General features: G+C 36.3%; 1 protein-coding gene across 1 annotated transcript in view; it reads left to right on the top strand.

Moving 5' to 3' along the window:
* CTNNA3 (catenin alpha 3) overlaps positions 1-17,763 on the top strand; it is a 367,000-nt gene that overhangs the window by 61,984 nt on the left and 287,253 nt on the right. The window contains 3 exon segments of the mRNA XM_065746949.1: positions 1,740-1,977; positions 1,980-2,002; positions 8,699-8,902. Coding sequence (XP_065603021.1) covers positions 1,740-1,977; positions 1,980-2,002; positions 8,699-8,902 — 465 coding nt within the window.

The following is a 17,763-nucleotide window of genomic DNA, read 5'->3' as shown; positions in this document are numbered from 1 at the left end:
TTATTATTGAAGTCCTTTGGAAGGACTTACGTTCAGTTATCTGCGTAAGGTAGAGAACAGTAAGATACGTTTAGGAATAGAAGCCAGAGAGACTGAACTGTTGCACCTACTTGCCAATGTATCTCCTAGTTGGTAGCTCCCTTGTACAGTAGAAAAGGGAGCATTCTGTTGTTATCTATTAGGAAAGGTTGAGTGTAGGTCGAGTATTTGGATTTCAGCAAAGTGGTCAAAAAATCATTTCCACACAGTCATGATTCATTTATATTATGACTTATTTATTTTTAGGATTTTTTAATAAATATATTAAATATTAATCTGCCCAGGAGAATACCTGTTTTCTGATTCAAATCACCTACTGGTGGAGGAGTTGTCTGCTTCTGTTTAGGGCTTCAGTTTATTTGTTTTTTTTCCCCTCTACTCTACCCCTGAGATTTCCAAGTCAGACTGACAAAGTAAGATCTAGCCCTACGTCCAATGCATTTCCTCAAGTAAATGAGATTTTTAAAAAAAATACCTGAAAGCTAGGAGCAGTTCATTCAATATTGAATGCTCTTTTCTTCATCCATCAAGTAAGACCTTTATACAGTGAGATGTGGATATTATGATGCTTTTGTAAATAATGCATGCAAAGCCTCATGCAGTGCAAAGGAAAATAATTAGAAAGTCCAACTTGCTTTAGAGCAGACTGCAAGCAGCTTTGTTTTCATGTTCTTAATTCCTTGTTGTGCCTCTTCCTGTAATTTGAAGCTGTTGCCACTGGCTTTTGTTGTTCTGATGGGCTGTTTGACCTTCCTTCTTTTTTTTTTTCCACTGAATTTAATTTTTTCCTTCATGCAGGCCACTTTGCAGATATGCGGGAAGAGCATATGGAAAATGTTTATAGAGTAAAGCAGGCTGAGACAGGAGGCTGCTTACAGTACTGACACTGACTGTATTTGTCCCAAAGTCCATAACTTCCAGTTGTCCAAGTAACATCTCGACCTGATTCCAAATAACAGTTGAAACTTACTTTCTGTTTCAAGGTTCAGCTTTAGTTCTTATTGTCTGGGATGGCAGAAGGCTGTAGGGTTTCAAGCAGGTCTGGGTGGGGAATGAAGGAACAAGATAAATGTCATGGGATCCCTGAATGCTTAAAAGTATGCACATAGCAGGGAGAGAGGGGAAACAGGCAGTGACAGTCTACAGAGTTAGCTTTCCATAGACAGTCTTATTTCCTTATCTTCTGTGCTTTATCTTTCCCTGAAGTTCAGAATTCTCATCTCTTACTGCTGTTCCTTTCTACAGAGTGCTTGGGACTTAGGCTGGCAGGACAGATGCAACCACAATAATGTGTTTAGGTGTATAAATCTAAGATTCCTTTGTTAACACTATCTACATCTACGTCCTTCCCTATTGATTTCTGAGAGGAGAGAAAGCTAATTTCCAGAACTCTATTTTCACAGGAAAACTCCTTTTAAGAAAAACAAAACGTGAATATTGCATGGTGCTGCTTATAAAATACAATTTAAAAAAAAGTGATTGTTTTACACAGATTTTGTTTGTTCCTTGTGAGATAAAGAAGATTAAATCACAAGTACAGTTGTAGATACAGTTGTTTTTCTAAATCTTTGATGAATTTAACTTGTCCATAAACAGACTGCAGATAGAAAAACAAACAAAAAAGGCACGACATCATTTATGCATTACTTTCCATTTATTTCCAAAAGCACTTCAAAACTGACATGTTCCTTTGCTGACAGGATTTGAAATCTAGTGATCAGCGAGATGAAATTGCTGCAGCACATGCATCCCTGAAAGAAAATTCTTCTCTTCTTTATTCAATATGTTCAGCTTGCTTGGAACATTCAGATGTTGCATCCCGTATAGCCAGCAAGGATTCGATTTGCAATGAAATACAAAATGCTCTCAGTGTGATTTCTAATGCTTCCCAAGGAGTTGTGAATAAAATGGGATGACCTACATCTCGCAAAGCCACTCTAGAAGTGCACTTGATGAGCTTGAGGTAGGTACACCCTTAAACCTTTCACTCTGCAACGTATTAGGAAAAATGTTTTATTTCACTTAACAGCTGAAAGAAAACTGAAAGACAAACACACTACTTAGTTTAAATAGTACCACCCTAAATTATTTTATTGGAAAGAATCACTTTTTTAAATGATGTTCTGTTTAAACACTTCACTGCAAACTGAAGAATTACTTCCACGCATGTAAGCAATGGTGGAAACAGAAATGTCCTTGAGTAAGTGAGCAGAACTCGTAAGTTTAGTTTACAAATAACAGTGACTCTCAGATGATTGCAGTCACTACCATATTGACTGTTTGAACTAGTAAGTTGCAGGGTGATGTTCTTTACTCTGAAACTCTTTTTTGGGATCATTATGCAATTTATATAATTGAAGGTTAAGAAATGTAATTGTGTCTTTTTAAATTACATTAAATTGTTGTGAGTGATATACTTTCACAGATTGGTTAAATATTGAAATAAAAACACTAAATGTTTGGAGTATGTCAGCTTTTTCTCTGCTCCTAATCTATACCTAGACCTCTGTATGGAGTTTTTCATTTTCCCAATGTTTCTCTGATTCTTCCATGCGTAATTTTCCCTTATCTTGCTAAAAGTGGTGAAAGACAGCTGGGGTTGGACTAGATGATCTCTAGATGTCCCTTCCAACCTTTGCAATTTTGTAACCTCATGAAGATGAGGTGATGGACTACACTCCTTATCTGATATAGCAGAAGTAAGCCAAATTAAAAAAAAAATACTGAACTCTTCTGCCTTGGAACTCCAATATTATTGATACATTTTCAAGAGAAGTAATATTATGACTGATGATAATAGATTTTGTTTAAAATATTCAATGAATGATTCAATAACGTTTGAAGTCACTATGTATTATAAATCTTGTAATGGTAGTGTATTGATTAAAACAGACTTTTCAGTCATGCTCTAAGCTGAATTTGACAGGCTTTTTTTTTCATCCCCAAAGGAATGTGATTGCATGCAATATGTCAACCATTCTTACTGTTTACACCAGGTTTCAAAGATATAATCTATAAACTATTTTATAACTAAATGAAAGAAAATAACTTGTGTGTTAAGTCATGTGGTATGATGATGGCCTTTATGATAATGTAGTTTAATTTAGAGCTTTGCTTTACCTGTTTTTACCCAGAAAACCAAAACATAAAATGAAAGCAAAGAAATGAAACAAAACAAACAAACAAAAAAACCAACCCAGAAACAAAAACCAAAATCCCCAAGGTAAAACAGAATTTGGGCAAATGCTTGCATCTTCTGACTGCAGATGAATTTATCTTGACTGTGTGTAAGCAGTACTATTTTAATGAGTTTTTTTAATTGCCTTTACTTTTATTATCATTTTAAAATAGGAGAATTCTGATAGTGATTCCATGGAAGATTTTCTTCTGGATTGAATTTGTTTTTATTGGAAGTGTAACAGCATAGAAGCCTCACTTGTAAAAAGCCATTTTGATAACGGAATTTTAAATTTATTTTTACCTACATAGCACAAATAGGAATTTAAGCTGCATGTGTTAGATAAGCATAATTTATAGAGCATTTAAACTTTTAAAAATGATATTCTGAATTAAACGATTGTGCTTTTCTTTCTTTACTGAAAGTTCTATTGGCTGAAGACCTGAAATAACCTTTGCTCTATCTTGTTGCTGCAAATACAGGGATGTGAAATAAACTGATGTAATAAATAGTCTGTTGGGAACAAATCTCATTAAATATTTATAATGTAGAAAAGTATTACAGTGCTTACCCAGGACTAGTATCTGTATGGTTTGCAGTGTCATTCCTTCTTTGCTAGTGCTGGCAGTGGCAGAGTAATTAAAAATTTTTAAATGAGGAAGTTACTAGTAAGAATGAGAACAGTTAAATCAGTAGATTCACGAGAATTCCTCTTATAGGCTCTGTATAAATAACCATATTATTCACTATTAAATGCAAAACTGTAACTAATTTAATTGCATAAGATCAATGTTAAGAGTATGTGGTTGCAGGTTACCTATGCTTTTCATTGGTATTGCATCTTATAAACGTGAAGAGATGTCTCACAAAATGACACAGGTCATCCACTCATTGTGTTCATTTCACCTGCTGTTGTTTAATGACCCTGGCCATCTAGCACAGAAGTTATGTACACGATTTTAAAATACTGTAGATCAGGCCAAAATGCCAGAAAATGCAACCCGTTTTCTGAATTCTTGTGATCACTCTTTCATGGATCAGAAGGCCAGTGAGGGGTAAAACAGTCATGTAATAATTCTGCTTAGGTGCTCAGGTAGCTAAACATTGCTTCACCCTGTTAAAGCAAAAAAGTGTGACCGCTTATTGCAAGTCTGTCATTTTCCAATTGTCTGGAAATCAACTTACCATTTCTATTTAGGTTCCTGATCAGAATTATTTGATGAAATCACTTTAAGAATTATAACTGTGGGCAGAATCTTAAGTCATGTTTTACTGGTTACTGTTGCCTAGTAGTCTCTTTTAAATTTAATTCAGAGCTGAATGGTAGCAACTTCTTGCCGACAGTGTCTGTTAATCATTTTTGTGTGCTTTCTGCAAACTGCTTTCTGAGAGAACCTATCTTCCAATTTTCATTTAAGAATTGAAAACAACCACGTAGTTAGCAAAATGATTATCTGGCTGTAGCCCTCAGGTGTGGCTTAGTCTTCTGTGATGAAGCTACTTCTTAAAGTGTAACTTCTTACTGTAGTTATACTTGAATATTCTAGTTGCAGGTGTATTTTATGGCATGATGGACACTATGTAGTAGTTAGTGTTGAGAACTCTTACTTGAGATATAGGAATCCAACAGTGAAGCTGCTGATCCACTGAGTAGTGCCAAAAGGATTTAACTGTAGCAGAGGTGAGATACCACAGAACAATCTGGCATTCAAATTGGGCTGTAACATGAATGTGGGAGACATACACGACTGTGTACTTCAAATCTCTAATGCAAATAAACCTGTCTTCCACATCAAAAATGGGTATACTCACCTCTAGAAGCTGGCTATCTCTGGAAGAACTTCCCTTATCATTAGCTGGGAACTATTTGTTTTCTGATCTTAAAGTTATGCATTCCTTCTTAAAGTGGTGACAACTAAAAGGGTTTTGTTTTCTCCTCCACTTTAGAATCCATAAAAGCACTCATCACCATCTCCTTTCAGATTTTTGTCATTATTATTTGCTGTAAGGAAGCTCAAAAAAGAGAGAAAAAAGATGGAAAAAGTAGATGTTTTGAAATTAATATTCTTAATGTTTCCCTAAATTATACTTGTGAACAAGTGGCATCTTAATTCCACGCTTCCAGAAATGTGTCTTCAGATAAATTTCCAACTCTGTGGCAATAGCTATTGTAGAAAAGGACTTAGGACTCTCTATATTTAATTAACTAGGAGCTCAATTACTGCTCTTATTGGGTCTTGGTGTGTGCCTTGGATAAACCAGTCTGGCTCTATCCATTGCAAGTAAGGATTTAGGGTATATGGAGATATGTCAGAGAGAGAAAGCAAGCACTGCTCCTTTTCTCCAAGCCTTTTAAGAAAGGGACCCAGACCCTGACAAAATTTTAGTATTCCTTCTCCCTTGGAGACTGCAGAAGTGAAATTTTTTAGAACTACTGAGAAGTGTTCAACTCACTTCTTGCTTCGACTTCTTTTCTTTTGCAAAAGAGGGTGAAAACAAGGGACTGCCCTGATTTGTTTGTTCTAGCTTTGTTAGCAAGAGAAGTGGTGAATACAATTATGGCCTAATATCAGTTTTGCAGTGATTCCGAAGTTACATGTGATATTATTGTTTCCATAGTCAGAATATTTTGGGGTTTTTTTTTTACATCTTTTATTCAGGTTACAAGTAAGGTTAGTGTGTTGCTTTTATGGATATGCTATTAGTTGGCTTTTTAAAGTACTCAATCTCTTTCCCTCCTGCTTATGCTTGAGCTCCTTTCTTCTTTTGCTCTGGTTTACTGTATGTTTCTGGATAATGAATGGAGCTAAAAACCTAGGAATTTGGGAATACTTAATTACTGTTATAACTTCATCAAAAATTGCTTCTTCTAGATGGCACAGCATTTCTTGACATAAACCTACAAACTATTTTAATGATGTATCCCGTCACTTCATGCAAAAATTCATAAGTTCTGTGCCACAGATTCGTATAGTCTTAGACTTCATTGTCTCAGATAAATTGCAACAGCAGTAGCACAGCCTGCATTTATTTATTTATTTAGGATGCTCTGTTGCGGTAGGAAGTTGGCAATTAACATGATGAATGCGGAGACAAACTCAGAAATACCATTTCCTTGTGGTTGCTCTGTGGAAATTCAAAGACTAGAGTTCATGTAGTCACAGTTTCTGATATTAATGTGTTCCTCTATGAAGCAGGACAGAAGCCTGAAATTTTTGACTCCAGAAAGGCTTTTACAAGTGACTTAAGAAGGTTTGGTGTCCACTGTTATGATGTATGTTAATTGGCTGATGTATTGAGAGTACTTAAATAGTAAGAGTACTTTTAAATGAGATTGAGAACTTGAGAGTAATGTATCAACAGTGGAGGCGAAACATTTAGAAACCTACAGTGCTCCTTGCAGGATGGAAAATAACAAACTTCCATTTAAACTTGAGTACAGCAGAAGTAACCTGCACTGCCTGATGTCAGTAGTAAGATACTTCATTTGGAAATACTCAAATTATTAAATCTATTTTTTCTCTAGTTTCTATGGAGAATCTCACAGCTTTTTCAAAGTCCTTGTTGCGAATTTTGGAAAAGATGGCGTAATCAAACCTGTAGCCTCTCTTTAACTCATGGGTCGTGGCAAAGATTATGATTAAAGTAATAAACAATAGAACTGAAGGTAACTCATTTTGTTTCCCATATGTTTTTTTTTATCTTGCAATGTTGTTATATTAGACTTCTTTCTTTGTAGTTCCTAAGCTAGACAGTACTTGAAATTGTTAGTTCTAAATTGGAAAAAGAATTGCAGATTTCTGGCTTAAAAGTAGTTCAGCACATATTGGATGAGCACAGATAAATTCTGGTATACTTGACCTAAATTCCACTTCAGTATATACGGCAAGGTTATCTTGCTTAATATTTTTTCTGTTAGCTTAAAATCACATATAGATGTACCGCTTAAGTGGAATGTAGGCTTGGTGATCTGGATAGTAATGGTACTCTTTCAGGTGTTCAGTTTGGTTAAAAATGAGTAGTTTGTATTTTAAATGCTGAAATTCCACTATACTCTCTTTTATAATGCATGGAAGTATTACCTCTCCTGTTCCTTCTTCCTTAGAGTATTTATTTGTCACTAAAACGTAATTAGTTTAACAATGCCAGAACACTTTGTTGCTTTTGTTTACTACAGCTGGTGAAAAGCAAGAGGATACTTCTGTGTCCTTTGAAAACACAGTCACTGAACAAAAGCTATTATCAGTGCTTTGTGGGTATTAAGCCTGTTAAAGGTAGCAGCAGTGAATTTCCGCCTTGGTGTGTGACTATATTAGGCTAAAAATCATCAGAATCAGATTGCTTGTGTAACATCTCAGTGATGAGCTGGCAGTGCTGTTTTGTTTGATATCCAGATGTCCTTCTCATCTCCAATATTTAGACTTTTAGAGATGTTGAACCCCCTACAGGCATTCAAACAAAGCTGTGCCTCTGTTCTGGGATACTTAAATAAAACATGGTTTAAATATTACTGAGTTGTAAACATCACATACCCAGTATTATATTTGTACACAGAGTTTAGTATAAAATGCATTTTTCTTAAAAAATTTACAAGGTGAGTACGTGGCAGACCCACTCCATGGGGGGATTAGGAAGTCAGACAATGCCCAAGAACTACAGGCATGCACAGAAAACAGTTTGAACGGGTAAATTTTTGACAACATTGGTGATAAAACTTATGAAGGAGAAACAAGGCTGCCTGAGAACTTGGGAAAACAGTATGCAGTTGCCTCTTTTAAGACTTACCTTCTGTATGGCTCTGAGGCTGGTTGGCAGGGCCCCAGTTCTTTGCCTTTAAAATGAGGTTTATAACTCTTAATTTTGGAGAGAGTGTGATGAATGATAGATTAAGTAGTATGACATTTCAGTGATAACACGTGCATATTTCTAAAGAAAACAAATAGTGTTTCTGATTCCAGAAGTAAAATGCATTGTAAAGAAATGACAGGTGCAAACGTTGGAAAGACTAAATTGGAAAAATACTCAGTTTCACATGGTAAAAGTAGGAAACAGGGACATCTCAGAGGTAAGGTAGTTGTGGTCAGAAGATGTCTACGTGGCAGGCAGGTAGATGTAATCTTATTCTGTGAGGCACTTTGGTGTGAAACCGCTCAAGCTGGAAAGCTCAGATGCTAGTCTAGCACTGAAACCAGGCCAGCAGTTTGGTAACGTGGATTTTGGACTAGAAGCAGTGAGGTCTGGTTGGCAAAGAGAACTTGGCTTTGTCTGCAAATGATCTGTGCCTATAGCCACAGTAATGAGGCTGGGATTTGCCATAGTCAAAGGTACTTTTGATGTATCAAGAGGAAAGAGCTAGTTAGAAGTCTAGGAAGACTATTATCACTGTAGTTCAAGCAGGTGAAAAACAAAACAGCAATTTCATTAAGTTGACTATTCTTACCTTTTCTTTTTTTTAAGCATTTTTACTTTTTTTTTCCCCAGCATTTGATTATCCAGGATCTTCTTGTTGTGAGTGAGGAGAAAATAAGACCATCGCTAGAGAAACGTTTGGAAGCTATTATCAGTGGAGCAGCTTTGCTAGCTGATTCTTCCTGCACACCTGATTTCCATTGAGAACGCATCATTGTCGAGTGCAATGCTATCCGTCAAGCTCTCCAAGACCTGCTTTCAGAATACATAAACAATGTAGGTAACCAGACTTTATTTTCTTTTTCAAAAAATGTTTGTTGTGAGAAGTTATGGAATAGAAGTAATTTGGTATGGTTATCTTCTAATTGCTCGTAAGTTAATCTTTATTTCTCATCCTGATCTTCACAAGGTTGAAAGGAATGTTTGTCTATGTAAATTTAGCTGAAAGTTGGGTATGGACCTCCAGAATGAGTTGAAATTCAAACATGTCATACAGTCCATAGAAAATGCAGTATTACACACGTGTAATATATGAGATGTGTTTATTTTATTTTATGCTTATTGTAAGCAATCACTAGGACAAAATATACATGATTATTCTTTTGCCAGGAGCAAAACTTTCTTCATAATTTCCCCTTCTTATTCCCTTTTAAAATCTGAGGTCTGGGATGTAATTTTAGAGTGTTGATGTCGCTATATTTGATTTGTTCAAGGGCATTGAATTACAAGGGCAGAAGTGACTTAATTGCCAAATTAGAAAGCTAGAACTTTTCAGTGAATCCAGAAATCTGGTAGTCTGGAATTGTAGGCAAATTCATCTGTGATTTTTTTTTTTTTTGAAAATTAGATTTTTAATAACAATTTGATTTAAAAATGGACTTACTACTTCTTACTTGTGACAGTTACATGTGAATGCTCAGATATTATTAATATAGGTACAGATTGTTAATATTATGCCTGGAAACGTTTTTTGTAGGCATACTGTTCTTATCAAGAGAGTACTTGAAGTTCGATCCACCACACTGAGAGGATAATTGTATGATACAGCTGTTTGTTTCTTTTTTTGGATGCCAAATTTCCTTTCCCTTCTGTAAAGCATAGTAGTTAACCCAGATCATAACTGTTCTATTGAGTGTTTTCTTTGTCATATCCTATTGTGATTGGGATAACAGTGTAGGGACTAAGGTGATTTATGTGTATCGGATGTATTTTCTTTTTGCAGGTATTGTCCTTTTTAATATTTTTTCTTGATTTAAAATACAGGAATGAGATAGAAAATTACATTTCTTTAATTACCTGTGAATTCCAGTTCCTCTTTCATTTTTATACAAGATAGATGTATTTTTTTATTCAATCCAACTGCAGTTTCAATTGAATACAGTGTAATTCTATACATAATTCTATAATTCTATTCTGTACCTATAGGCCACGGGTTAGCTGTGTGAGGATTCTTTTGCTCTGGTTAGGTAGGTACGCTGGTATCCAGTACTTTCTTGTAGCGGATGCATGTTGCAGCATCTGTTCTCGGGTAGATGAGGTTTGTTGGTAAACGGCAGGAATTTTAGTAAGGTAAAACAACAACCCAAAGTAGACAGGAAGTGTGGAAGTATTCTAATACAATCCATATAAGTCCAAAAAAATCACTGAGAGTTTGTTGCATGAGCTCTTTTGTTGAATTTTGATTTCTTCCAAATACAGTTCATGACTGTAAGTCACGTGGTCTGGAGTTTTTGCTCTTGGAACAAAGAGCTAAGCTAACTGAAGAATATATTGTTCAATTCAAAGTGCTTACTTGAGAAAGGCAGGTAGAAGCTATTTAAATATGGAGAAAGGGAAAGTATCATAATTTGCTGCAGAACACAAGGTCTGCATAAGAAATACTGAAAATTTATAGAAATGTGTTGTTTCACACTGATTAAATGGCAGGAATGAGCTTAAAGTTTTTATTGTCTTTTAGTGCTCTTGATCTGCTGATGCAAATAATACTGATACCAGTGGATATACTATCACCACTGTTAGTTTATGGCTATTACTGAGACAGGATTAAATACTTTTTTCAGTGAGGAGTTTATCAGGTGTCGATTACTTTATTTCACAACTCACAGGAGAATAGAGAGTGAATTCAGGAGAGTGTGCTTTCTGAACTCTTCTATTAATAATTTTAGTAAGCTAAAAGTGTGAATTAAATGAGCTCTAGATGTTATGCAAACCATTTGTTAACACACTACGGATTAAGGAATAGGTTGTGAACTCTTTCCCTGTCTCTGGGAGCACTGCTGCGTTCCACAAGTCCTGGTGTCTACATAATACTACTTTGTGTGAGTCTATGTGTATAGTCTCATGGTGTATTTATGCCCTGAGGTACAGAGGCTCTGCACCACAGCTTGAATATGAGCAGACTTTTTCCTTGTCACATGAGAGTATGCTCTTGCTACTGTCTTTGTCCTAAAGAGTGTATGGTTCATAAACCATCTGTCATTTCAGTTCTTTTTAATAACTTCCATGACTTGTAGTATGCAGAAAAATACTTCCAAGCAGCTTAAGACTCTCATTTCTTGCTCGAATATTTTTTATTTGTTTCAAGGCTTCTTTCTATCTGCTTTCTATCTGAATGCTACTAGTAAGAGCTGTGTTGCTTCAGAAACACCACATACCGAAAATGTCACTTCTGTGTACCCCTTTTTAACTCCTGGTTTGCCAGGGAGCTTTTGAAGCTGCATTGGTAACACTCAGTGAATCTCCAAGGCCCTTGCACTACATACTGGTGGAGGATACGTCCTGCCTGGTTAATTGTTTAGCTTCAATAGGATCATGGAGACACATCTAGTAAGAGAGCCTAACAGGGGAGGCACCTTGTTAAGTTTACAGTTTATGAACAGAAGTGGTCAGAAATGTGTTGCTGGAAGCTGTCTTGGGCACACTGAACCTAAAAATGATTTAGTTTTCTATTCTTGGTGAAGTCAGGAGGGGGCTGGTGAAGCTGCTACTCCAGGCTTCTGGAGGGCAGATTTCACACAGTTTAGAACATTGTCTGGGACAGTCCTATGGGAGTCAGTCCTGAAGTGCAAAGGGGTCCAGGAAGGCTGGACATTGTTCAAGAAGAAAATGTTAAAGGCACAGGAACAGGCTGTTTTGCCTATGCTGTAAGATGAGCTGGTGAGGAAGAAGACTTCCTGAACAGGGAGCTGTTGCTGAGACTATAGGGGAAAAAAGAGCTTATGATCTTTGGAGGAAGGGTCATGCAACTTTGAAGAGGATAAGAATGTTGCGAGGGTATGCAGAGATAAAATTAGAAAGGCAAAAGCCCAGCAAGAAGTTTGTCTGCCCACCATTGTTAAAATTAAAAATAATAATAATTTTTTTACAAAAATATTAACAGAAAGATGAGGGCCTTTGTTAAATGCAGCAGGGAACGTTATCACTGAGAATGAGGAAAAGGCTGAGGTTTTTAATGTGTGCTTTACATCTGTCTTAAATAGTCAGGCCAGTTATCCCCAGGCTACGCAGCCCCTTGAGCTGCAAGGCAGGAATGAGGAGCAGAATAAATTCCCCGTAGTTCAGGAGGAGCAGTTAGAGGCCTGCCACTCCACCTGGACAGTCACAGGGGTGGGATGGTATCCACCCAAAGGTACTGAAGGAGCTGATGGAGGTGATGGCTAACTTGCTTTCCAACATTTATCAGCAGTCCTGGTCAACTGGAGTGGTCCCAGGTGAGGAGACTTGCTAATGTGTTGCCCATCTACAAGAAGATCAAAAGGAGGATCTGGGTAGCTGTGAGCCTGACCTAGATATCAGGGAAGGTTATGGAGCAGATCGTCTTGACTGCTATCATGCAGCACACGTGGGACAATCCAGGGGATCAGACTCAGCCAGCATGTGTTCATGAGATGTCCTGCCTGGCCAGCCTCATCTCTTTCTATGACTAGGTGATCAGCCTGGTGGATGAGGGAAAGACTCTGGGTGAAATCTACTTTTGACTTTGTAGGCCTGACTATACTAAACAAATGTACAAGAATTATGTTTTAGTTCTATTTGAAAAACTCTAAGTTGTTGTTTCTACTTTTGTTTTATTTGTTTCATTTTCATTTATCAATTATTCTAAGTCTCTAATAAGCCAGAAGAACATGAAACAAAATCAAAAGCCTCTTGGGGTCAGTGAGTAAAATTTAGTCTTTACTGCAAGTTGGAAGAAACATCATTTCAACAGGTGCTGTCTTTTATGTAAGTGGCTACTTATCACAGGGGCTATATCACAGTAAAGTGATGGATATTTAAGCAAAACAGTAAAGATCCACTCTATCTCCAAGAAGTTTAAGGTTTTTTTTTTACCCACAAAATAATTCAGTCTTATCGTTTATAATTATTTTGAAAGACAATAATCTTCTTGTGTGTGTTTCTGGATGGTGTGCTGTTGTTATCATCTCTGAATTTTGCTCAGAGATCTATATCGGCGAAGTATACATTTGCACTTCAGGACATCAAATAGCAGAAATTACTGATGTGAATTTGGATAGCTTATCTGTGGAATAATGATACTATGGTGAGTGGATAATGATGTATTTATAGGAGCAATCATTTTGTTCTAGTAATAAGCACTTGCATTCTTCTAAGGACAAGCTATTGTTATGTCTCTGCTCATCCTTCAAAACTGAAAATTATAAAATGTAATGGAGTTCAGCAATATTCACTCCATGTTTTTTACTTTCTCTATTTGCTTTTACTCCCAATCGCAGTAGGGATATGCACTCACCTGGGTGATGTGGAATAACAGGGTTGAGAGTTGTGCATGTGGGTTGAAAGTGAGCAGCAGTTTAGGATGACAGGCATTGCTTTCTCTGCTTTCATTAGTAGTCATGGTATGTCTGAGTAATTATTCTGCACCACCTGTGGATCTGAATAAAGATAGCTAGCTAGATTTTTTTTCTGCCTTGCCTGAATAACGTTGATGAAGGAAGGTCAGATGCATCATGTTAGCTGCTTTCTTGAGTTAAAATTTACTCACTTTTGGAGTGTGGTCTCATGATAATAGAATTTTATTAATTTAACAACCAAAAACAAAATTAAAAAAAAACCACCACCAACAACCAACAAAATAATGAAAACAGTGTGCAGGACAGAATCATGTATAGATGTGGAGGGGGAAGGTCTGTCTGTAGGAAAAATACGCTGGGCGGTTGGAACATGTGCATTTGCATCTGTATAGCTTTCAAATTGTAATTCCTGTTCATGCTGAAAGTTTAAAAACAGAAAAAGGGTGGGAAACTAGGTGTCTTTATTGCTTGCATGGTTCTGGGTATTACTCTGCATCATAGCTGATGAATTTGAGTGCTCTGGAGTACCGGTGCCTTGCTTTATTCTTGTATTGTGTGAGCTTTACCAGCAGGTTAAGGATTTTTCCTTTTTATCCTGCATTTCTAAACAGCATCATGTCCAAACAGAGCTTTTGTTTGGATACTTTTCTGTAGAAAGAATGGATTCAAATGCTTTTTTTTATCCTCTTTATATACCCTTCCGAAACTGCTTACAGAGAAGTTTGGAAGTCAGGTATAGCAAAATATGAACTGTATAAATATCAATGTATGATATGTGGGTGGAAGGCATCACTCAGATTTTTCCTATTCAGAGCTTTTAATGACTTTATCAAGTATGATGTCTTCAGGGAGAAAAAAATAATTCTACTAAAATTGGTATGCCCATATGGCATATTATGCTGGCATTTACAAAGCAAATCATGTAGTTCTCATAATTCTCTTGCTGACACTGGCTAGGTACTTAATTATGTTGAATTAAGACCTCACTATAAGAGTATTCAATACATTACATGTGTAATTGAAAATTTGTTTTCTAATGTTGCTTTGTCAAAGAGCTATAAAGGGAAATTTGGTATTTAATGTTCAGGAAAACGGATTTCAGTGTGTTTAAAAGACAAAAGTAATCTAGCAGATTTCCTGTGTAGATTTACAGTTAACAAGTAAGCTGCAGTTAAATTTACCTGACTGTATGTAGTCTTGCAGAGTTTCTGGTAAACTGAGACCACACACGATCTAGAGAAATATAATAAAAGGTTTTCCATTCTTAAGCTTTGTTTTTTCACTTAATGATTCTGAACCAAGCTATTTCTAGGATTACTCTGATCTTAATTTAAGGGCTTGCACTGAAATAACAGGGTGATGACTGACTCAGCTCTGCAGAGGATGACTCTGTACAGTAATCTGTAACTTGAATTTGGTATACTTAACAGCAGAGGAAGTATATCAGATTGTTGAAGACTAACTATTCTTATTTTTAAGAAACTTTCAATGAAGTAGCATTTCCTCTCCCAAAGATGAAATAAAACCTAGATAATGGTAATAAAAAAAGCGCTAGAAGAAAATACAATGAATGTTTTACTGGAGCATACACCTAGCTATTTGTCATATCTATGTACATATTTTACAGTTTGTGTGAAATTACTGTCAGTATGTGAGGTTTTTCTTAACCAATTTCCTGTTTTCTTAATCGTAGACTGATTTTTCTAACTGTTAATGTGCCATTTCTAGGGACACTGCTGAAGTTTGTCAGAATGCATTTCTATTTTTATCACTCTATAGTAGCTGATTTTTCTTCAAATATATTTCTAAATCGCATTTGCATTCAGATGTGGATATTTACTTTCGTGTAACAATTCTTATTAAAAAAGCCAACCACTTTGATCCTCTAGAGGATATTATGAGTTACTAATATTCCAAATTAAAAGCAAATCCATATTTATATCAAACAGGATTCTTCTAAGCAAATCTTAAATTTTTTTTACATTTTCAGATTGGTCTAAAATTACCTCTACTGTGTTGCTAAGTTGTTTACACACTGGCTACACAAGATGTTGTAATTCACTTATACCACCAGGTGGGACTTCTCTCAAATTGAAATTGCGCTATCTTCATACTTTATTTTTGACTTGTCAAATAATTTCTTGCCTAACTTCTATCATTCCTTTTCATGAGGAATGAACAGTGGAATTTCATGTGAAATAAGTTATAATCACTTGATGGAATCAGTACAGTATTGTAAAACAATTGCATAATAATCCGATGTTTTCTTCACTGCTCAGTTGGAACTTGAAACAGTGATTTAAAAACTTCAACCAATTAGGGACTGAAGACCAGAGGATGTAAATTAAAATTCTGCAATTCCATTTTCATTCTGAAAAGACAATTAAAACATGGCTTCTAGAGCAAAAAACAAACATTTCTCCATGATCATTAACAGCATTTATTGGCACTTCTCTTTTGTTGAACCTTTCATTATGATGTATTCTTTTTTAGTAGCTCTTTATCTGATGTGCTACTCTTCTTTGTCTTAACTGAAAATTGAAAGGAAGTATGTGTTCTTGTACCATTGTAATTGTGACCAATATATGATCAGAAGGACAAGAAGTAAATAGATGAACAGATTCTTATGATATAAGTTAAAAATCAACAACAGCAGCAGGAAAAAATCCCTTTCAAGATCAGCTGGGTTGAAAAACTTCCTCTTATGGTTATTTGCAAGCCTGTGGTGCCAACTGGCACATTTTGTATCTGTTAGAGTGTGTGGAGAAAATACATGTCTCAAATCAAACAGCTGCAGAGCTTAGTAGCATGCATTAAATGATTCTAATTACTCTTCTTACTGAAAAATCCTTGCCATCTTAGACTATTCTGATTTTTTTAAACTATTTTTTCATTACCAGTAGCAAAAAAAAATTAAAGAAAATTTGTACAAAGATAGAGCAAAAGGATAAACCAGCTACCTATAACTAGAGGCTGTATTCAGCAATAATCTAGGATTATCTTTTCTATTCTGTGTTTCTAATTTATTCTAAATCTTAACATCCAATATGAAGAGTTATCAGTCTGTGAAAGGAAATAACCGTTGAAGGAATTCCTCCTGCTCCTTCCTTTCAGAATATATTTAGTTCTTTTGAGGAGAAATGAAGATTAATAGTTTGAATGCCTTGTGAATAGGAGGAAATAAGGACCCTAAGCAACCACTCAGTGCTTTGCTGAGCGGTACACTGCCATACAACAGCAAAAAGTTTATCTTTCCAGATAAGTCCCATCTCTGTCACCTTAGGACTTCAGAATGTTTCTTTTTAGGTGGAGGGGCAGCTCTGCATAAGCCTGAACATTGCTCCTGGTGCAAAATTGAAGGGCTCATGAAGGAGCTGTGGGAAGTGTTTCCCTTAACATGTTACTCCTATAGCCCTTCTCTGCAGTGGGCCTGCGATTACCTCCTTTTGACCTTAGTTTTTAGTATAGATAGCTTTCTGTCTGAGGGGGGCTATTGAGCCCTTATAGAAGCATCTGAAGACATCTGAGACATTTTGCCTGTGGAAGGCATCGCTGTGGTCCTCTAGGGGGTGTCACACACCCGGCCAAGTGATGAAGGAAAGAAAAAGGTTAAAGATGGTGACTGATGAGATTCCCCTGAACATACCTAGTAAAAGAAAGCAAGGCAAATCTTGACTGTCATCTGCATCTGGTGGGATGGATGTTCTGTTCCTAGCCCCGGTAAGGTCAGGGCTGAAACGGTTGATGCAGTTAGTTCATGCTTCCATAAATGCTGTTGAAAGTGTTTGACTTTACCTTTTCTGGAGCAAAATTATTTGGCAAAGATCAGATATTCAAATTACTTTTGTGACGTTTATTTAGAGTCCCCTCCAGGGAAATACTGCTGTAAACCCAAAGAGCTGCTACAACTTAATCTAAATGGGGAGGCTGAAGAAGTAACTTCTTCTGAAGAAAGACTGTTTTTACACAATTGTTTTCGTCCACTAATTCAGGGTAGAAGTTTTTTAAAATCTCATTTATTATTGTAATGCAGAGCTTGTGTATATCTATGGCATATTTATAGGCCAACCTATAAATCTGGAATTGTGCATTGCTTGCAAACAGCTGGATTGTAATCCTGTCCTTGGAGTTTTCTGGGAGAGGTGCATCACTGGTTACAGTGATGGAGGAAACAAATGAGGAGACTGAAAGCAGTACAGTGGAATTGCTGAAGGGTAGCTTTGTGCTCAGGAGAACTTTTTACTGCAATGGGAGTACTGGAAACCATTGCCATCTCCTGTCTATGAAAGTTGTGCCTTCTCTGTTTTTCTCAGTCTTCATTTTGTG

This window comes from Cyrtonyx montezumae, unplaced genomic scaffold (assembly GCF_038088225.1).
Source record: "Cyrtonyx montezumae isolate F1298 unplaced genomic scaffold, pur_monq_1.0 scaffold_4, whole genome shotgun sequence".
Lineage (NCBI taxonomy): Eukaryota > Metazoa > Chordata > Aves > Galliformes > Odontophoridae > Cyrtonyx > Cyrtonyx montezumae.
This window is presented reverse-complemented; position numbering and strand designations above follow the sequence as displayed.